A 23,120-nucleotide genomic window follows, 5' to 3' on the forward strand; every position below is an offset into this window, starting at 1 on the left:
TCAATATCATCATCACACCCACCATCATCAACATCATCATCAATACCATCATCATCATCACCTTTATCATCATCATCACCAGATATTATCATCACCACTATCATCATCATCACCATCAATATCATCACCACCATCATCACCATCGATCAATATCATCATCAATACCATCATAATCATCATCACAATCAATATCATCATTAATACCATCATCATCACCATCAATATCATCATCACCACCTATATCAACATCATCAGGAATATCATCATCACCATCATCATATCATCAATATCATCATCACCTACATCATCATTATGACCAATATCATCATCACCACCAACAATATCATCCTCATCATCATCACCAATATCATCATCACCACCAACAATATCATCATCATCATGAATATCATCATCAACATCAGTATCACCATCACCTATATCATCATCACCACCAACAATAGCATCATCATCACCATCAATATCATCAACACCATCATCATCATCAGCAATATCATCATCACTTGCATCATCATCATTGCCACCAATATCATCATCACCACCAACAATATCATCACCATCAGTATCATCATCACCTATATCATCATCACCATCAATATCATCATCAGCACCATCAATATCATCATCAATATCATCATCATCATCACCATCAATATCATCATTACCACCAACAATATCATCATCGTCGTCATTGTCGTCGTATTATTATGATAATAATATCGTTTCCGTTATGATATTTTTATTATTATGATATTATTATGATAATAATATCAATAATAATATGGATGAGATAGTACAAGTGATCACTCGCGATCTTTCCGTGCGGTAACCGTATTAGGAAGACGTCTTGCTCTCCCTTGCACAATAAGGTGCAATATCTGCAATTACGTAAGCATTCTGAGAGCCATCAGCGTACCAGGTAGCGTACCAAATTCGTAGAGACTATTCCGAGACTATTTAGTGATGCTGCGACAAGCTCTCTCAGCGAACACCATCTCATATAAAGCATCAGCGTGCCAGGTAGCGTACGCCTCAGCTAGCGTCTATTGAGCTGCCAACTGAGCTGGCACCATCTGTCCAGCAACTTCTAGCGCATCTGTGCGCAGAATTCGCCCTCGTAGTGCTAGCCAGCGCCGCTCGGGGCGAAGCGGTGGCTCCTTGAATGCGAGGATGCCTTCGTCTCTGCAGTGCTACCGCCGTGCAAATGAACGTTAAACAACTCATCCAAGTTTATATCCCGACGCAATACCAAACTAAGCCCAGCAACGCCTGACCCACGTTCGTGGGTCAGGCGTGCTCGGAGAATTGTGGGGCCTGTCTACGCATTTCAGAGGTCACAGCGACGCTGGCATGCGAAGACGACGTTATGCGCATCACAAAGGAAAACAAGAATGTTTGTTTCTTTAGACGAGATGGCGTTCGCTGAGAGAGCTTGTCGCAGCATCACTAAATAGACTCACAGCCGCACTGAAGGCTGAAGTTTGTCAATTTCTCTACGAGCGTTCGGGCCCAGCAAAGTACGCGCAGAAAGGCTCCGAAATAAAAAAAATCTTTTGTGTAGCATACAAAAGTTTTCAAAACTTTTGTATGCTACACATAGATAGCGGTAACCGTATTAGGAAGACGTCTTGCTCTTCCTAATACGGTTACGTATTACGGTATAATACGGTTACGTTAAGGGATAAGAAAAGAGCAGATTGGGTGAGGGAACAAACACGGGGTAATGACATCTTAGTTGAAATCAAGAAAAAGAAATGGGCATGGGCAGGACATGTAATGAGGAGGGAAGATAACCGATGGTCATAAGGTGCAATATCTGCAATTACGTAAGCATTCTGAGAGCCATCAGATATACTACTATACGACATAGATAGCGTAGCAGGGGGCGGCAGAAAGTTAGGTGGGCGGATGAGATTAAGAAGTTTGCAGGCACGACATGGCCGCAATTAGTACATGACCGGGGTTGGAGAAGTATGGGAGAGGCCTTTGCCCTGCAGTGGGCGTAACCACTAAAATGCCAACAAAGGGGACGCGACCTATATACTACTCGCCACTATCACCTGATTGATGGCAGGGAGATACGATATCTCCAATGCTATTCACAGCGTGTTTACAGGAGGTATTCAGAGACCTGGATTGGGAAGAATTGGGTTGGGCAAGAATCAGATGTATGCGTTAAGAGACAAAGCCGGCAATATCATTAATAATATGGATGAGATAGTACAAGTGGCTGAGGAGTTCTATAGAGATTTATACAGCACCAGTGCCACCCACGACAATAATGAAAGAGAAAATAGTCTAGAGGAATTCGAAATCCCACAGGTAACGCCGGAAGAAGTAAAGAAAGCCTTGGGAGATATGCAAAGGGGGAAGGCAGCTGGGGAGGATCAGGTAACAGGAGATTTACTGAAGGATGGTGGGCAGATTGTTCTAGAGAAACTGGCCACCCTGTATACGCAATGCCTCATAACGTCGAGCGTACCGGAATCTTGGAAAACCGCTAACATAATCCTAATCCATAAGAAAGGGGACGCCAAAGCCTTGAAAAATTATAGACCGATCAGCTTACTGTCCGTTCCCTACAAACTATTTACTAAGGTAATCGCAAATAGAATCAGGAACACCTTAGACTTCTGTCAAGCAAAGGACCAGGCAGGATTCCGTAAAGGCTACTCAACAATAGATCATATTCACACTATCAATCAGGTGATAGAGAAATGTGCGGAATACAACCAACCCTTATATATAGCTTTCATTGATTACGAGAAAGCATTTGATTCTGTCGAAACATCAGCAGTCATGGAGGCATTACGGAATCAGGGTGTAGCCATATGTAAAAATACTGAAAAAAATCTATAGCGGCTCCACAGCCACCGTAGTCCTCCATAAAGAAAGCAACAAAATCCCAATAAAGAAAGGCGTCAGGCAGGGAGATACGATCTCTCCAATGCTATTCACAGCGTGTTTACAGGAGGTATTCAGAGACCTGGATTGGGAAGAAATTGGGTTAAAAGTTAATGGAGAATACCTTAGTAACTTGCGATTCGCTGATGATATTGCCGTGCTTAGTAACTCAGGGGACCAACTGCAATGCATGCTCACTGACCTGGAGAGGCAAAGCAGAAGAGTGGGTCTAAAAATTAATCTGCAGAAAACTAAAGTAATGGTGATAATGGTAACAGTCTCGGAAGAGAACATCAGTTTACAATAGGCAGCGAGGCACTGGAAGTCGTAAGGGAATACATCTACTTAGGGCAGGTAGTGACTGCGGATCCGGATCATGAGACAGAAATAATCAGAAAAATAAGAATGGACTGGGGTGCGTTTGGCAGGCATTCTGAGATCATGAACAGCAGGTTGCCATTATCCCTCAAAAGAAAAGTGTATAATAGCTGTGTCTTACCAGTACTCACCTACGGGGCAGAAACCTGGAGGCTTACGAAAAGGGTTCTACTCAAATTGTGGACGACGCAACGAGCTATGGAAAGAAGAATGATAGGTGTAACGTTAAGGGATAAGAAAAGAGCAGATTGGGTGAGGGAACAAACACGGGGTAATGACATCTTAGTTGAAATCAAGAAAAAGAAATGGGCATGGGCAGGACATGTAATGAGGAGGGAAGATAACCGATGGTCATTAAGGGACTGGATTCCAAGGGAAGGGAAGCGTAGCAGGGGACGGCAGAAAGTTAGGTGGGCGGATGAGATTAAGAAATTTGCAGGGACGGCATGGCCACAATTAGTACATGAGCGGGGTTGTTGGAGAAATATGGGAGAGGCCTTTGCCCTGCAGTGGGCGTAACCAGGCTGGTGACGATGATGATGATGTGTTGCGTGTGGATAGGAGGAGGAAACGGCTGAACACCCGATACCATTATTTATTTATTTATTTATTCGGTATGCCTACATCGCCTGTACGGCATTATCGTAGGGGGTTAAAATACAGGTGGTCACAATATTTAGCAACAACAAAAGAATACATCAGTAAATACAACATACTTTAGGCACTGAAATTCGCAAAAGCGGAATGGAAACTACGAATGTACAAAACCAAGTGAGTGACAAAGTAACTAACTAACAAAACAGAAAAAAAGTTGCGTATGTGCAGAAATGAATAACAGAACAATCAAAGAATATGGCTCTCAATAGCATTTTCAAAACGAGAAGCTGCCATCACTTCATTAGGGAGCTCATTCCAATCGCTAATCGTGTTAGGAAAAAATGAATGCTTAAACACATTGGTACGGCACTGGTAAGCTCTAATTTTGTTAGCGTGGTCTCTCCTAGATGAAACGTAATGCGGCTCCTTGATGAACAGTGTTTTGTTGATACCAGTTTTACTTTTATATATATTATAAAGCAATTTCAATCTTAGGATTTTCCTGCGTGAAGAAAGAGTTTTCCAACCCAACCCTTCCCGTATTCTGGATCCTCTGGTAGTAAAATTATAATTTCCTGTTACGAAGCGTGCTGCGTGCTTTTGGACGCGTTCTATTTTTTCTGTGAGGTTTTTAGTGTATGGATCTCAGATAACGAATGCATATTCTAGAATAGGCCTGATATTTGATAAATACAAGGTTGCCTTCAGTGATGAAGGAGAATGCTTAAAATTTCGTCGGAAGAAGTGACGAAGACGGTAAGCTTTCGCGCTAATTAAGTTAACATGATTAGTCTAGTCAAGCGTTTCAGAAAACGTAACTCCGAGGAACTGAACATCATTAGCGGTGCTGAGTGCAACATTATTTACGCAAAAGGAACTGGGGAATTTTTTTCTTTTTCTTCGTGAACTGCACATGGTAGCATTTACCAGTATTCAGAGTCATCTGCCACCGCTCGCACCAAATACATACTTTTTCAAGGTCGTCCTGTAAGACAGACATGTCGGCATAACATTTCACTGCACGATACATGACGCAGTCGTCGGCATACAGTCTAACTGTTGATTTACCTGTTGATTTACCTGTTGATTTGTTGTTGTTAACTGTTGAAATGGCTTCGCCATAGAGTTCGAAGCAACGGGGCTGATTTTTCTCGAAGCAATGGCGTTTAGAGACAGACAGTGGAGGCCTATGGCTTCCACTGTCTGTCTCTAAATGCCATTGCTCTAAAGGTCACTGCATTCAAAACGTATGGCGTGGTTCTCTGCGAGTTGACGCTCGAATGAACTGTGCCAACTCGCGACAACGTACCGACGGCGTGAGTTGGCACACGCTCGGTAGTTCGGGGGGCGGGGTGGTACCTCTAACGTGCCCCTGATGCGCGATACACTGGCGTTTTTGTATTTAGCCCCATTGAAAGGGGGCTGTAGCGAGCAGGGTTTCATTCCGCGACGTCGTGCTTAGCAGCGTAACGATGCAGGTATGCATGTACGCATGCATGCACGCATGCATGCACGCATGCATGTACGCATTCATGTATGCATGTATGCATGCATGTATGTATTAGCCTAAACCATAACCGGAACCCTAAATAAATGCCTCAAGCAACCACGGATGGCGAAAACAAACTGAGCCCATCACCACGGCGTCCCTCGGGGACCAACGCGCAGCCTGGAGCTGCGTAGCAACGGGATCACAAAATATAGCACAGACATGTGAACGTAGTATGGGGTGGTTGGTCGGTTATGGTTCTCACTAAAGGAAGTCCGGACGCCCGTTCGTCTCTTCGCTGCTCAGGAATCTGCCACCACATGTCTGAGTTCAGTGCCGCGTAGGTGTGCGAGCAGAATGCGCGAGATCGCCGAAGGGCCGAGGACAGTCTGCGAGAAAGCTATCTCTCCCAGACATGTTCGGTTTGCATGCTGTCAAATGGCGCCTTCCTTTCGATTGAAGCGCCGACGTGGTCAAACGAGGTCTCGCGAAAGCGCCTACCGGTTAGGAAGTCTCGTACGCAAGAAAGGGGTGAAAGTCACTAGGGAAATTTAGAAATGTGCAACCTAAAGTTGCAAGGTGATTTCGTCGCCCAGGCTTCGACAAAGTACGCAAGGAAAAAAAGTGTACAAAAGAGAAGAAAAAAGAAGGAAAAAGCAACGCAGAAGGCGTAGACAGGAGTTTGAATCTTTAGGTATGCAAGTACGCTTGGGGGACGGTATTTCTTAGAACTAGCACCTTTATTGGCGGGTCTACGAATACTGCCCTGTTCTTCCGTTCAACAAACCTGCCATTGGCAATATTCATCTGACGCAACATCATCGAATGAAGACTATGGAGAGTTGCAAGATGGGGGAGGGCGTACAACAGCCTAACGCGACATGTACGCTTATAAATCGGAGTGTCGAAGTGGAGAGAAAGCAGTTCCAAAACAGACATTATGTGGGAATTGAGTTTCATTATGTGAAACTCGCGAACTGCAATTTCTTCTTTTCTTAGAATAAATGTAATATTCCCACATGCGCGCGATCATATATGGCCAAACAAAAATATTCCTGGATTGAATCAATTCACATGGCCCTTTATTTGTAAGCGCTATTTGCCATAGGCCGGCCTCCTCCGGTAACAGTTTACGTCCAACATCACCATTGCCTCGCAGCCTCTGTACGATTGGTTTTAGCGCAAAAAATAATATAAAACAAACAAGAAAAACACGTTGTAGAAGGTCCTGATGTGAGCGCATCATTTTGCTTGCTTACAAGTTGAAACAGCCTGCGATACTGTAATAGTCTGCATAGCCATCAGAGCACTTGCAACACAGTGCAGCGCACGCATTAGCCCAATTTCTCGTACAATCGGGAATATCTCAAAGTTACTCAATTATATTATTGTAACTGATTACGACGCTGTATTTGTCAAAGTCATTCATTTCCTTAAAGTTTTCATACATATGAAGTCTGTTAGAAAAGTATCCGACCTTTTTTTTTCAGTACACCTGATGGATATGAAACAAGCGTGCTTGCATCAGCCGCCTTGAACCTACGTGCGCATGTCCGAATTTTTCCCCGCCTGCTGATAGCGTCAGCCGCTGGGACACAACGATTGAGTAAGGTAGTGCAGTGCTCTCGTCGGTTTTTTTATTGCAAGGAAAATGGCGGAGCGACTGGAGCAGCACTACTGCATCAAATTTTGCCAGAAACTGGGCGACAACCAAGTGGAAAGCATTCGGAAGACTAAGAGTGCTTTCGGTGACGGTGCTAAGAGCAGCACACAGATTAAAGAGTGGCACAACCGGTTTAAAGATGACCGCACATCGGTGGAGAGCGACCCACGCTCCTGTCGGCCATCAACATGCCAAAATGACCACGTGATTGCCGAAGTGAACGCTGTAGTGATGCTGGACTGTCGTTTGACTACCCGAGAAATTGTAGAAGACGTGGGCATCAGCAAGTTTTCTGCACATTCCATTATGAGCGAAGATTTGGCCATGAAGAGAGTTGCGGTGAAATTCGTGCCGAAGCTGCTCACGGTGAAGCAAACGCAACTTCGTGTTGAGGTCTCACAGGACATGCCGGATTCCACAAACAGTGACCCCGACTTCACGAACACCATATTCCCTGGTGACGAGTCTTGGGTGTAAGGGTACGATCCGGAAACCAAATCGCAGTCGTCACAGCGGAAGCATTCCACGTCACCAAGACCAAGGAAGGCCCGCGAATTAGGCAGAATCGTCGAAGTGATGCTGACTACTTTCTTTGACTCCCGCGTTGTGGTACACCGCGACTACACACCAGAGGGTCAAACAATCACCAAAGAGTACTACAGGGATGTCCTCTGTCGCCTACATGATGCTGTGCGGCGCAAGAGACCGGAGTTGTTGTCAACAGGAAATTGGCGCATCCATCACGACAATGATTCTGCACATTCCTCGCACTTGATTCAGACTTTTTTGGCGAAAGACCAGACTCCTGTAGTTCAAAGGCTCCTCACTGTCCTGATATGGCCCCCTGCGACTTCTAGCTGTTTCCCAAAAGCAAGAGGCCATCGAACGGAGCCGAATTTCAGACAGGAGAGGACATTATGGCGGCAACAACAGCTGAGCTAAACTCCATTCCGAAAGAGAGCCTTCTCGGAATGCTTCCAACAATGGCAGCACCGCTGGGAAAAGTGTGTGGAGTCCGAAGGAGACTACGTTGAGGGTGATTAGGTTTCCAACGCTCCAGTTATGCCAGTTTTTTTTCTTCGACCAAAGGACGGATACTTGTTTAACAGACTTCGTATACGTGTTTCCCGTATTCGCTGATATAATCGTCTTAATGTGATGGTTCTGTGCGTGTTTGCGTTGCATTTTCCACCAATGAGCGCGGCCATGCGTATGTCAGAATGAACATCTAGAATGTTTGGGAGCTGCTCAGAGAATTGTTTTCGATGCGTGTATAAGCTTTAGAAATGTTCTCACTATAGCTTTGTCTATTCTTCATCCGTCGCTTTTTCTGAGCTAGTGTACGAATTAAGAGGCGTAACGGGAGCCATCTAAGAGATACCAACATGTCCTTCCATACAGTTTAAGAAACAGCAATGTTTCTTACATTTTACTTATTAAACAACGAAATACGCGACGTGCTCCTTGCCACGCCGCCGTCAAGCTGCTACGACGTATACGTGTTCGTGCCACGTACTGCAACCTGGGCGCTTATTCACAAAGCGCTTTGTAAGCTAAAATTATTTGTCAGAGCAGGCTAAAGCCAATCGTGATTCAGAAATACTAGCGAAGGCCGACGGCCAATAAAAAGAAAATTTTCTCATGAAGTTAAAAAAGAAAGCATTTGAGAATACGCGGCCTACGTTTTATTCGCGACGCGATTTACCCTTTCGGATATTTTAGCCACTGAGCCCCCAATTAGTAAGCGTTCCTAATTTTACATCTCTTGTAGGTTTCGGTAATGGCCTTGGTCCAATTTCTAAGGATGAAACCAGATAAGAGATGTGCGCCGTCAAACCCTCTGTATCTGTCTTATCGTTCCACTTTTCTTTTCTTTAACAAGACCTCGTTTTATGCATTGAAGCGCAAAAGAAACTGGTCAAAATCATTGGGGAACGATTATTTCGAAACTGGTCTCATCCGGCGAAGTCATTCCAAAGAGTATACGTCATGGGAACTGACCAGCTACAATTGGGAAATCGCAATTTGCGCCGCATTGTAATGTAATTAGAAAAAGTAATTGATATTTTATGATTGCACTATGCTTTTCGATGTCTCGCCCAAACAATGTCCCGTCTCTCCAGTATTCCAGATCAAGGGTGAGAATCGTGCCATCTTGCAGAGGCAATATCTAAAAAAATTTCGTACGGTCTATAGAAAAACTGGCTAAAAACATAGCTTGGTTAAGCCTGGAAGATTGCCAAAGGTTAGGTTTAGGTTAGGTTAGGTATTAGGTTAGGTTAGTTTAGGATTACCTTTGGTGCGGCGTATGGTGTGGACATGGTTGCCCTTTGTTAAACTTATAGCTATACATCATCCGAGATAGCGCAAGGCAGTGCGCCGACCACTGCGAGGAGCCGAGCTGGAGCCCCATTTATGCTCCTAGCTTGACGTCACACCAGCGAGAGCGCTCTCTCGGTAACGCCGCAGCAGCGGCGCGCAAGGCTTCGCCTCCACCATCGATACCGCGAGCTGGGGCCCCGTCTCTTGGTCTGGTGTGACGTCACACGGTCACGTGACGCGCAGCTGTGTAAGGAGGCGCCACGACCACGGATGGGCCGACAGTGCGAGCGGTATTGCTTTCGCGATAAAAACAAATGTGCACGGGCGCGGTCACCGCCGAACCTGGTCATGACGCATTCGAGGATGACGCTGTTCAGCGACATGGGCAGCTCGCCGTCCTCGTTGCGGCCGCCGCCCACGGGGATCACCTTGACGGCACTGTCGTCGCCGGTGGTCCTCGGGATGCGGTAGACGTCCGCCGTGCAGCCTTCGCCCAGCTTGAAACACCGGCGGCAGTCGTCGCTGCACGTCACAGACGGAGGGGAGAGTGCTGTGCGCGGGTCCTTACTCGGGGGAGGGGGCGAAAAGAAGCGCTTCCTGAGGAGTGTTTTTTTTTTAGATGGCTAACTCCGCCGTTCGGGTAGACGATATACACGTATACACTCGGCGCCACTGATTTCGGGAAGAAACGCGAACGTCTTGGCATGTTTCACGGGAGATCGGAACACCACCGCGCTAAAACGAGGTCAACACTTCAGCTAGAAACAACGAGCTTTTTATTTTCGCTACAGCAGCCGAGTATTTACATTATAACGGAGCAATTGCGTTTAATGTTGGCAGCGGACTACCCACATTGCGCGACTCCCCTTCGGAGCTCGAGTCGGGACAAGCTCTGGCTTCACTTCCAACGGCGAGTAGCTGGGGGTGTAGACACCGGCGAATTGTCGAAGAAAAAAAGTCCTCCTAAGAAGAGGCGTTGCACCTGGATCATAGACGCATTCGTTAATCGAGTAGACAGTCACGCACAGCGTAACCTAATGAACTCCGGCGAACAAGCGGGCAGTCCCGTGGAAATACGCCCACACCAGAGGAGCGACTTGTGGAAACAATGGCCGAAAACTCAAGGGACACTTTTTTTATGTACCGATTTACTGCTCTAAAGATATGCAGCATTTTCGCGAGTCAGTAGTTTGATTTCGGCCGGTGTTCACCAGATTAGCACTACTATCAGATTATCGCTCGGTGCAAGAAACACGCAAACTGTACATATATAAGAATTTTCTTGAACACTGTCGCCAATTCCATTGAAAAGGTTGTGCGCGTCTGACCATCAGATTACGCGCGCCACTAAAAGTGTGCACTTTTCTCGAATGTCGGCGAGCACCAACGACTAATCTGAAATGTGTACGGACGCGCGGTGAGACACGTATGAATGCTGGACGCACTCGACCACTTGATCCGTCAGAACGGACCGGACGAACCAACGGCTGTGCTCGCCAATATCGCTAGGCTTCGTATTATCTGCCAATGACAGACACTTTCGTCAGAAACGAACTGCCGCATACGGAGCCCGCTCTAAGCGGTGCCTCATGCGAGCCGATGAAATGACCTATATCAATGCCACCTGGATAGCACAAGGCCTGTTCACTCCCATCCATAACGTCATGCATCTGGCCCGACTGCGGTAGAATGTAACGACTATGCTCTCGAGTAAGCCGCACTAATTTTGACGTCACTGCTGTCGTCACGCCAGCCTTGGCAATGGAAATTTTGGGCCAGAAGCGTGATACGTCATGAATCGGAGTGAACAGGCCTTGTGCTATCTAGGTAGTGTCGCCTATATAGGGCGGTTCCCTTGGCTGTTCCCTTTCACTCAGGCTCGTGGGCAGATGGACGCGTAGATGGAATAGGCAACGCTCGCACTGAGCGCGCGGGAAGTACGGAGGAACAGAGGAAGTGTACCCTCCGCGTGGACAACTCACGTGAGCCGCAGCGCGACCTCGAGCGTCACCGGCGCCTCCTGTTGGCAATGCTTGAGGAGCTGCTGGAGCGGAGTGGCAGGCCCCGAGTTGTAGTCGCGTGCGGCGGGCGCTTGTTCACGCTGCGTCGCGAAAAGAATATATGCATCACATTTTGAGAGGCATATCTGCGATGAAAAGAAAGGCTTTATGTTAAAAAACGGCCAAAAAAAAGTTTCTTTGAGCAAGAAAAAGAGTTAGCGCGTCGCCAAAATCTATTACTTGTGTTTTGAGAAGCGCTGCAAATCATCTGTTCACATCTTCGACATGAAGTTAATTCATGAAAAAGTTGATTAAGCACTACTAATGAATCTAATAACGAGAACGCGAGGGATACTGGAAGCTCCTCTAGGATGCTGCTGACGACTATACAGACGGCTTCGTCAGGCCATAAGGCTTTGCCTAAAAGGTAACTTTCTTTTTTGGAAGATTATCTGCATTGGTTGCGACGCGCGGTAGCTGGCCAGCTTCGTCCGCAACAGCTGTCTACCCCACCCCATAGGTCTTTTTGCTGTTTAGTAAGAGCCTGGAAAGATTGCGGTTTTACCTAAAGAAATTGCCAGCTGGCACGGAACCGAATGTTAAGTCGCTTACTCACTGTAGTGCGCCAGAACACAGGCCAATCATTTTTGACACTTTTCTTCTGCCACTAATCACAGCTATACAAATCAATTTTGTTGCAAGTTACACGGGAAATTAAATGTTTTACACTTGAAACTTGTGCCACATTACTTCTATCCGAACACGTAATAATATTCCGTACATTGAACGAACTTGAAAACGTGCTTTAGGAGCATAGTATACTGCTATGACCCGGACGTCTCCTGGGGCATGTAAGCCCACTGCTGTGACGGCGTTCACAATTGCGTCTGTACTCCAACAACTCCACTGTTGACCGCCGTTCAAGAAACTGCTACTACAACAAAGCACTGTGCGTTCACTGGTGCGGGTAGGTAGCACTCGGAGCACGTGTACAGGTGCGCGCAGTCATGCACATCGACGTACCTGTTCGCGCAGCGGCTCTTGCGGAGCTTGGGAAGCGCAAGAACGACTTCGCGCGCCGAAGCTGGCGATGGCCGACAATGGCGACAGCGCGTCGGAAAGCAGGACTCGCTCGCGGTCGGAGCCAACGCCAAAGCGCATCACGATGCTCCTACATAGGTTCAGCAAAGCGACTGCTCGATGTTGCTTCTTTCGATGAGCCCTCTGCGCCCATTGACTCACGGCCAGCGCAGTTTTATATGTTTATATTTAGGCACGTCGTGGTGAAGGACTCCGGAATAACTTGAACCACCAGGGCTTATGTTATGTGCACCCAATGTATGGTGCACGGGAGTTTTAGCAATGCGCTTCCATCCAAATGCGGCCGCCGAGGCTGGGATTCGATATCGCAAACTCGTGCTTAGCAGCCCGACACAATAGCCACTTAACAACCACGGCGAGTGTTAGCCCAAAGTACATGGCGGTTAGACATGTTGCGATTACGAAATCAATTATGACTTTTTTAATGGAAGCCGCACATGGTCGAACTCAGTGTGATGCGTTTGTTGTGGACTAACCCACATGCTAATAAAAGACACACGTCAGGCGCAATACACCTGTGACATGACCATAATCTGCTATGAGAGCGTCGAGCGCAAAAGTGGAAGCTATAAGCAAGCACTGATAGAAGGCAAGAAGCAAACTTGATAACATTCAGGCAGAGAAATGTACGGAAGGAAAAAAAATGGGGCGAATTAACTAGATAGGAACATATACAAGAATATGAATCGTTACGTTTGCCTTCGTGGTCGCTTCTCATCCGTATTTTCCTGCCTTCTCAACCCCTCTCCCTCAGATTGTGTTTATATTCCCGTCATCCGAGCCATAAACGTGTGATTGTGTGCTCTGTCCTGTCGCCTTCTTCCTTCTCCGTTGTGCACACTAAGAATTACTTTCTTTTATTGTCTAAACAATGCTTCATCAACCAGTCATCCGTAAACAAACCTTCGTTACTGAGGGTTTGTTTTGTTTTACGCAACACGAGCAAACCCACCACTCCGCTGCGTCGACGCTCCTCCGACTGATCGAGCTCTCGTCATGACGCCGTGAGGTTGGGCTGGGAGCGGCGCTGGGAAGCCCAGTTGGCGGCTGCCCACTGAAATTGGTCCCTGCGAGCCACAAACACATGGCAAAAAAGAAGAAAAGCTTAACCTTTTTGCTCAAATCAGTTGTCACATCTTCGCCACATGCTGAATCCCAGATCCTAAATGCGAACGGGATGCTTGAGCGAGAGAAAGACTGGTTTAATGCCTTATGTAATCATCTGACAAAAGCACCTTGGCGTGTCACCATCTTGGACAAAACAATGCTCTACTCTCTTCACAGATTCTTCACACTGTAGGGGAAGTTTGTACGATACTGTCTTACAGGCGTGCTATCACTGAGAGACAGTTCGCGTGCCAAATCGGAGGTTGAACGGTGCAAAGATGCGAGGACCCAAAGGCACTTTTTCGTGCTAGGCGCATTTTTCAGTTATTCGTAAAGAGCTCGCAAATTTCTCCCACGGGTAGCGAAGTGAAACTAGCTCTGGATATGCTAACCTGTCATAAAAGTATTAAAGTGAAAGCATTCTTCAGCTGCTTTGTCCAGTATGAATGGGCGTCAACCGATTCCGCATAAAAACGGGACAGGGTAACATGAACGCGAAGAAGTGTAAAGACCGGAGATAGAAAGCGCCGCGGCGGAAGAGAGCAAGGCATCTGATTGGTGGTCGCGCACGCACGTGACGTCACGCACTAGGGCAGGAAACTATGAGAGCGCCTTAATAATACTTGGGGTTTTACGTGCCAAAACTACTTTTTGATTATGAGGCACGCCGTAGTGGAGGACTCCGGAAATTTCGACCACCTGGGGTTTTTTAACGTGCACCTAAATCTAAGCACACGGGTGTTTTCGCATTTCGCCTCCATCGAAATGCGGCCGCCGTGGCCGGGATTCGATCCCGCGACCGCGTGCTCAGCAGCCCAACACCATAGCCACTGAGCAACCATGGCGGGTGTGAGAGCGCCTTGTCCGAGACCTTCCACCCTCGATCGAATGCGGCCGCTTGATGCAAAGTCACTGCAAGGAATCGCAGTCAGGATCTCAGGCATAGTGGGGACTGCTACTGAGTTTCCGCTGAGGTGCTTTGATTACAGCAATATAGGAGGGGGTGCTGATAAGCCCTGAGCCTTACCCTGAAAAATGACGAGGTAGCTGTAAATTGCCTGGTACATTGGTCAATTTTTTTCTCAATGGTGCAAAACAAAGATACATAACTGTTCAGTTTATTATTTGTTTTCAGGTTCAAAGTGAACATGAGACAACTTCCAGAAAAGTTTATTGCGGAAGAGCATAGGACCATAACGAACTGCTGTTTCTTCAAGGCAAAGGTTTGAAGCAGATCCCTGATAACGTAACTGTGTGATAGGGGTCCTTCACATGCTACCATTATTATGCTACTTCATATGCTACCGTTATCGCCGTGTCGTAGTTTTATTCCTTCTGTTGTCCTTGTCTTGGGTGCGCTGTTACAACCCTTACCATGAACCCCAACCAACTGGCCCAACTTGCCGTTTTGATGCTACCATTAAAAGTTGGGTTGCCACTTTTAAGATTAGCCATTTAGGTACTCAAGATGAGCAACGTAGTGAAACAGCTGTTTCTGCCTGTGCCTCAAATGTGAAATGCCTCCATGACACGCCACATTTCAGGAAATATCCCGTGAGAATTGGTGCCATTATCCACGGCGATTTGGAAATGAAGGTTGCAGCAATGTGGATCCCGCAACTTTTAACTGAATATCCCGTGAGAATTGGTGCCATAATCTACGACAATTTTGAAATGAAGGTTGCAGCAATGTGGATCACGAAACTTTTACCTGAATGAAAGAGGCAACCTCTGGAGAGATCATTGGCTGTTTGGGAATATATTCAACAAAAGTCAGATTTCCTGAACAAACTGGTAACTGGTAATGAGACATATCTACCGCTATGATCACGAGACAAAGCACTAGTCTAAGGAATTAAGTCACGGTGGCTCCTGCAGGCCAAAGAAGTCCCGTGTGCAAATGTAGCTGTGGAAGCAAACAGCAACAGTTCCTTTTGATAATAAGGACTTCTGTTGGTGGAATGCCAATAGGGTGCAACCATTATAGCGGAGCATTATTGCGCTTTATTGAATAAGTTAAGAAAAAACATCAATGAAAGTTTTCCAACGGTGTCGTCCTGTTGCATGGCAATATACCGTCACACACTGCAGGTAAAACAATGGGAAAGCTGACCTCTTTAGGCTTTGAAGTGACATCTCAGTGGCGTAGCCAGAAATTTTGTTCGGGGGGGGGGGGGGCTACGCCACTGGCCCAATATATATATGTATATATATATACATGTGTGTATTTGTGTGTGTGTGTGTGTGTGTGTGTGTGTAGCTGCACGTTGCAGCTCAGCCTCCTCCTTAAGGAGGAAGCTTTAGCTCGGGTGCTCCTATTGAAGTACATGTAGAAGGGGAATTCGTTTTTCCCTGCAACCACTTCACCAAATTTGAGGAGGTCTGTTGCATTTAAAAGAAAAAGTTTAATTCTAGTGACTACTGGCTTCGAATTTTTCATTTAGGTGGTCAATTATTTATTAAATATTGGCCAAAATTGAAAATTTTCTCAAAACGAAACTATCAAGTTTAAAACTCCTTGACTCAACAATGAAAAATGATATCACAATTCTGTGAATTCCATGTAATAGTACATCTACAGTGGAAAAAATAGATATGTTACACAAGAATCTCAAAAAAATTTAGTATTGTGGAAATACGGCTTTTGCAGAACCCTTGTACACAATGTAACCAATTCACGTAAGATACAAATTGACACAGCAAACATGTTCGCTTTGACTGTTATAATATATGCCGTTTACAGAACCACAATATCTGTTCTTCATCTATAGCTATTAGTTTATAAACGTCGTGCTTCTATTTTTTCAAACTTTCGAATTTTGCAAAATAGTTTAATCAAAATTCAGGCCCTAAATCGAAGTTCTGTTTCCAACACACTAGGATTTACCTTCTCTCTCAAATGCAACCAATTTCGACAAAGTCGATTAGCAGGATTATCTCAGAAAAGCGTTCCTGCGTTTTACATATATTTGAATAGGCCGCGTCGGATTGGGCCTGAGCCAAAGCTTCCTCTTGAACAATTTATCGAGGGATCAAATACGTGAATAATAACTGCATTGTCATTGCCAAAGACGCTGCAAACGAATTCTTGAAAGCTACGCTCTGTAAACACAAATAAAATATATATTTTTTCATAACACATTGTACTCGTATGTGCCAAAAATTGTGCCCAACATAACTGACTTCAATGCTTCCATGTTTTTTGTCTATTTATTAAGTAAAGAAAATATCACATGAACTTTAGAACTTTATCAGTTCGAAACCAGGAAAGCAGTGCATGCCGCTGATATGAAAAATTAAAAGGCAATGAACTGAACAAGTTAAGGACAAATATGTTAATGAAACTTTGTCATTCAAGAACCGTGCTTACATTCTTGTATATATGCAATGGCCAGTGAAAAATCTCAATGACGCTGTCGTTTGTTCCAATGTATTACGCAGGAGTAGCTGTCCCTTGTCGTGTATCGTGAGTAATTGCACCAAAGTTATAGTCGCGACAGAAAGCACGTATGAAAAGCAGGAATTCTGTAAGATTTATGAGGGCAAGTCAAATGAATGAGCCAACAACGGGGTACTTTATTTAAAAGTAGTCTTCATAAGAATTTAGACATTTGTCCTATTGACTAACGAGTTGCGTGATTCCTGTCTTATAAAACTCCTTGGGTTGCTGCTTTAAAAAGTCTGTATCTGGTTCCCTTGAGCTGTTTTTTCGGTTGCCCCAAAATGTAGAAGTCGCAAGGTGACAGGTCTGAGCTGTATGGCGGATGTTGCAGCGTTTCCCACTTGAACTTTGCCAGTTTTGTAATTAGCACGTAAGCGCCGTGGGGACAGGCATTGTCGTGGAACAAGATGACCCCGTTCGTCGATTTTCCACGTTGTTCGTTCTTGATTGCGACACGCTGCCGTTCTGGCGTTTCACAATAATGGGAACCATTGATAGCCTCTCAAGATTTAGCAAATTCTCTCAGTAATGGACCCTGTCGATCGAAAAAAAAAGTCAACAACACCTTTCAAGCGGAAATGATGGCCTTTACGTTCTTTGGCCGTGGTAAATTCGAATGTTTCCGCTGTAAGCTTTGCCGTCGTGTTTCAGGCTCGTAGTAGTGGCACCAAGGTTCGCCCCCGATCACAGTTGCAAACAAGAAGTCGTCATGCTCATTGTGATACCCGATCAGATGAGTCAAGGCAGCGCGAAACTTCTCCGTCTTCTCGCGATGGTTAAAAATCTTGGGGATCCATTGCGCACCAAAGAGCCGATAACCGAGAAGCTCATGAATTATGGCGTGAACCGAACCGCGACTGATGTTCAGACGGTCTGCCAGTTCATCGATCCTTATCCTCCGTTCTTGTTTCAGCAGCTCATGAGCCTTTGAAATTGTGTGGGGGGTGATTGCACGATGGCTTTGGCCCGGTCTTAGAAAGTCTTTGCAACGTCCTTTGAACCGTTTGCTCTAACGCTTCACAGTGGTCAATGAAATGCACTGTTCAACGTACACGGCAGTCATATGCCGATTAATTGCTGTTTTGGAAACACCTTCAGCTGTCAAAAACTTCGCGACACCGAGCTGTTCAACTTTTGAAGTGTCCATTATGTGACGCAACCATATTCAACCCAGTGTATGAGAGCATTAAAAAACATTTATCTTCATACCTGCGTGTCACTTTTGTAAATTTGACATGCCGTTCTCCTACGCGCATGCCTCGCAGATAATGAACCGAACCATTATTGCGCGGTTAGGGTAGGCTCACTTTCATTTGACTCGCCCTGGTACATTAGAAATGCAAAGATACAATGGGATATGCAAATGCGAAAATACGGCTTGATAAAGGACAAAAAAGTGTCACTGGAAACAAAGTTCACTGCATGTATACACAAAACCTCGCAACAAGACATATAAATATACGTATAAGTCCCCAATGAGTCTATGTATGTAAGAAGTAGTAACTGTATATAATGCGTCAAACAAGACAAATAAACATGTTGCACAATCATAGATTCACAGAATCCTAGATTCCGCCCCCATTCCATCCACTCCCCCCCGATGTATTGCGCACGACGGAAGGCGGCGCGCTTGCTCCCCGCTTTTCTCCTTTGCGCACACAAGACTGAGCCACCATCGTCGGCTCACCCATTCCACCTCCCCTCCTACGCTTTCACTCGCACATACAGCATGCAGCGCGTGGTCACGATGTTATCACCCTTGGACTTTATACGAAACATGAGGGCGATGGCAGGAATGCGCCTGGAGTGTCCATATAATTGCTTTCGCAATAATATTGTTACGGTGAAGTGAAGGAAGACGTTGAGTTGGACTAGAGAAAGACGAAGTCTGGCGGTTGCCTGAACGCCATATCCATCATTTGTAAATATAAGTTATTTTACACTCGTGGGCCTGCTTTCTTCCCGCAACATTTTGGTGGAGGTGCGGGGTACCACCACGGAACTTCGCAGCGGACGTCATCTACCTGCTGCCACAATGGCAAATCAACCGACACAAGCGACAACGCCTCGGCAGCCCGTGCCCACGGTCATCCTCACTCACCCACGGGACCCGGGAACATTTTGTGGCACGGACAACGTCGACGTCGAGGACTGGCTTACGATGTACGAGCGAGTGTGCGACAACAACAGGTGGGATCCTACAATGATGCTTGCAAACGTAATATTTTATCTGAAGGGAACTGCGAAGCAATGGTATGACACACATGAAGCTGACCTAACGAGCTGGGATGTTTGCAAAGAAAAAATGCGAGACCTGTTCGGCAGACCTGTCGGTCGTCAGCTGGCAGCTAAAAAAGAACTTGCGTGCCGCGCTCAGACGTCCACAGAATCCTATGTCGTGTACATACAGGATGTGCTGGCCCTCTGTCGCAAGGCTGATGACAACATGACCGAGGCAGACAAGATTGGCCATATATTGAAAGGTATTGCAGACGATGCCTTCAATCTCTTGATGTGTAAGGATTGTGCCACTGTGGATGCAATTATTAAGGAGTGCCGGCGCTTCGAACAAGCGAAGGGCCGCCGCGTCACTCAAACTTTCGACCGGTTGCCCAATACCGCCGCGACATCTTCTTGCGAAGACCCGCCGCGGTTCGTTCAGCCCGCAGGACCGGAAGAAATAACGCGCATCGTTCGCCGTGAGCTTGAGGCCATGGCCCCGGCTCCCGTTCGTTCAGACTGTCGGGAAAGCGTACCCGCTATCTCCCTTATACAAGCGGTCGTTCGGGAGGAAATAGCAAGTTTGGGCATTCCATCTCTCTGCTCAGTCCGCCATACCAACACCTACCAAATTTCTCCGACCGCTCGCTCCCGGACGCAAAGCTTTCCACCACTCCGTCGCAACCCAGCTGAATGGCGCACAGCGGATGATAAACCCATCTGTTTTAATTGTTCCGGTATTGGACACATCGCCCGTCATTGCCGCAACCACTGGTCGTCGCCTCCTCGGTGGTCGTCTCCGAGTCACTACAGCCAAGTACCCGACAATCGCACTTTCTCGCCCTATACGCCGACTAGGAACATCAACGCCGACAGTGCTCCACCAAGATCCAGCCGATCGCCGTCTCCGCAAGGTCGTAGGTCCCGTTCGCCTCTCGTTCACCGCTCTTCGTCCCCTTCTGCAACCGGTCGCTTCGCTTCGGGAAACTAGGCGGTGCAGCTCCCGGAGGTGAAGCTGCAACTCCGACCCGGCCCACAAATCCTCTATTGACCCTGCCTACATGTGGAAACCTGCTGGACATTGAAGTCGATGGCGTTCCTGTTAGATCTCTCGTTGATACAGGAGCGCAGCTTTCAGTTATGAGCGCTGCTCTCCGCCGCCGGCTCAAAAAGGTTCTGACCCCCGCCGTACCGTGCACCGTGCGAGTCGCCGATGGGAGTACGTCACCTGTCCTTGGAATGTGCACAGCACGTGTGACCATTGGGGGCCATTATACCGTTGTTCTATTTATCGTCCTTGAACACTGCCCACACGACCTAATTCTCGGCCTCGACTTCCTTTCGAAACACTCTGCCCAAATTGACTGCTCCGCAGGTGTTGTACAGTTGGACCTGCCGCTTCCTGCCGACGCAACCACTTGTGCTCCACACCGCTTATGTGCTGCTGAATTTGCAAGGCTGTCTCCACAGGCTGCTACAAATGTCCTGCTGACGCCCTGTCCTCCCGTACCTGATGGCGAGTACGTCCTGTCGCCGCTTACTGACGTGGTTTTGTCGCGTAATATTGCCCTACCGAGCACCTTAATTCGGATCCGCGAAAACTGCGCTCGCGTGCCCATCCTCAATTTTGGGTTCTCGTCACATGTTTTGCCACACGGTATCGCCATAGCGCATATCACTCCTTTGGAAGAATTTCAGATTTCTTTTTTGACCTCTGAATCCTTCCTCAGTACGAACGGACCTTTGTCATCCACTCCTTCGTACTCGACGCCTGCGGACGATGTTTCTAAGATGATCGCCCCCGACCTTCCTTCCGAGCAAACAACAGCTCTTCGTCATCTCCTGTCATCTTATCGGGACATCTTTGATTTGGACGAGCGTCCACTTGGCCAGACATCTGTTGTCACGCATCGCATCAACACCGGTGACGCCAGCCCCATTCATAGGCGGCCATATCGTGTCTCGGCAACAGAAAGGGCCATCATACAGAAAGAAGTAGACAGGATGATGGACAAGGACATCATTGAACCCTCCAGTAGCCCGTGGGCATCACCGGTTGTCTTAGTAAAGAAAAAAGATAACTCGTGGCGCTTCTGCGTTGACTACCGTCACCTCAACCGGATAACAAAGAAGGATGTTTATCCCTTGCCTCGCATTGATGACGCTCTTGACTGCCTTCACGGATCCCAATACTTTTCATCAATTGACCTCCGCTCCGGCTATTGGCAGATTAGCGTCGATGAGATGGACCGCGAGAAAACCGCCTTTGTCACACCGGACGGTCTGTACCAATTTAAAGTCATGCCCTTTGGATTATGCAATGCGCCAGCTACATTCGAGCGCATGATGGACTCTCTCTTGCGCGGCTTGAAGTGGTCTACATGCCTGTGTTACCTCGACGATGTGATTGTGTTTTCGCCGAACTTTGAGAGCCACCTGCGGCGCCTCACAACCATACTCTCCGTGTTTCGCAGGGCTGGCCTTCAGCTAAACTCCTCCAAGTGCCATTTCGGTCGCCGTGAAATTAACATGCTTGGTCATCTCGTCAACGCCGCCGGAATCCAACCTGATCCACAGAAAGTTCACGCCGTGCGAAATTTTCCTGTACCTTGTTCAACGAACGATGTCCGTAGTTTTCTGGGCTTATGCTCTTATTTTCGGCGATTTGTGAAAAATTTTGCGGACATCGCTCACCCTCTCACTGACCTTCTTAAGAAAGACGCCTCTTTCTCTTGGGGACCGCTACAGGAGAAAGCCTTCTCTACCCTGATTGAGCGGCTTACCACTTCCCCGATTCTCTCCCACTTTGACCCTTCTGCGCCCACTGAAGTACGAACTGACGCGAGTGGTCATGGCATCGGCGCTGTCCTCGCTCAGCGTCAACAGGGCCAAGACCGTGTCATCGCTTACGCTAGCCGCCGCCTTTCCACGCCCGAGCGAAATTACTCCATTACCGAGAGAGAATGTCTCGCGCTCGTATGGGCGGTCGCGAAATTTCGCCCGTACCTTTTCGGTCGGAGCTTCTGCGTTGTCACCGACCATCACGCCCTCTGCTGGCTCTCCTCTTTGAAGGACCCAACTGGACGACTTGCACGTTGGGCATTGCGCCTACAAGAATATACATTTTCTATTATATATAAGTCAGGACGCCTGCATAAAGACGCTGACTGCCTGTCCCGCAATCCCGTGGATCAACCGGACGATACCGATGCAGACTCGGACATCAGTATTCTGTCCCTCTCCGGCTTCCTCCACATTGGCGACGAGCAGCGCAAGGATCCTGTTCTTCGAACACTTATGGACCGCCTAAGCTCCTCTCCCAATGACCCGTCCCTTCGGATGTTCACCTTGCGCGATGGAACTTTATACCGTCGTAGCGTTCGTCCTGACGGCCCGGAGCTCCTCCTAGTCGTCCCCAAGCACCTTCGACTCACCGTGCTCCAGCAACTTCATGACGCTCCTACTGCTGGACATCTGGGCGTCACTCGTACTTACGACCACCTGCGGCGCCGCTTCTTCTGGCCTGGCATTTATCGCTCTGTGCGCCGTTATGTCGCTTCTTGCGACCTGTGTCAGCGCCGGAAGACGCCTGCTATGCCTCCCGCTGGTTTGCTTCAACCCATTGATATACCTACAGAGCCCTTCTTCCGTGTGGGCCTCGACCTCCTTGGTCCGTTTCCAATTTCCATCAAAGGAAACAAATGGATTGCTGTAGCAACCGATTATGCCACTAGATATGCCATCGCACGAGCCCTGCCAACCAGCTGCGCTACAGATGTCGCCGACTTCTTACTAAAAGACGTCATCCTGCACCACGGCGCCCCTCGCCAGTTGCTGACGGATCGCGGCCGCTACTTTCTATCGAAGGTCGTTGATGAT

At 47.2% G+C, this 23,120-nt stretch overlaps 2 protein-coding genes across 2 annotated transcripts in view; one reads left to right on the top strand and one right to left on the bottom strand.

Moving 5' to 3' along the window:
* Positions 1–7,037: 7,037 nt before the first annotated feature.
* LOC139050181 (protein GVQW3-like) lies at positions 7,038–7,526 on the top strand. Its single transcript, XM_070526389.1, has one exon. It carries the CDS (start codon positions 7,038–7,040, stop codon positions 7,524–7,526), a length of 489 nt encoding a protein of 162 aa, XP_070382490.1.
* A 2,791-nt stretch (positions 7,527–10,317) lies between these two features.
* Positions 10,318–23,120, bottom strand: part of LOC139050013 (uncharacterized) — a 28,085-nt gene continuing 15,282 nt past the window's right edge. Inside the window, exons 2-5 of the mRNA XM_070526084.1 lie at positions 13,425–13,539; positions 12,395–12,542; positions 11,354–11,472; positions 10,318–10,353 (exon numbers count right to left, since the gene is read on the bottom strand). Of these exons, the coding sequence (XP_070382185.1) occupies positions 10,335–10,353; positions 11,354–11,472; positions 12,395–12,542; positions 13,425–13,539 (401 nt within the window). The 3' untranslated portion in view covers positions 10,318–10,334. The remainder of the gene's footprint in view (positions 10,354–11,353; positions 11,473–12,394; positions 12,543–13,424; positions 13,540–23,120) is intronic.

Source organism: Dermacentor albipictus, chromosome 9 (genome assembly GCF_038994185.2).
Source record: "Dermacentor albipictus isolate Rhodes 1998 colony chromosome 9, USDA_Dalb.pri_finalv2, whole genome shotgun sequence".
Classification (NCBI taxonomy): Eukaryota; Metazoa; Arthropoda; class Arachnida; order Ixodida; family Ixodidae; genus Dermacentor; species Dermacentor albipictus.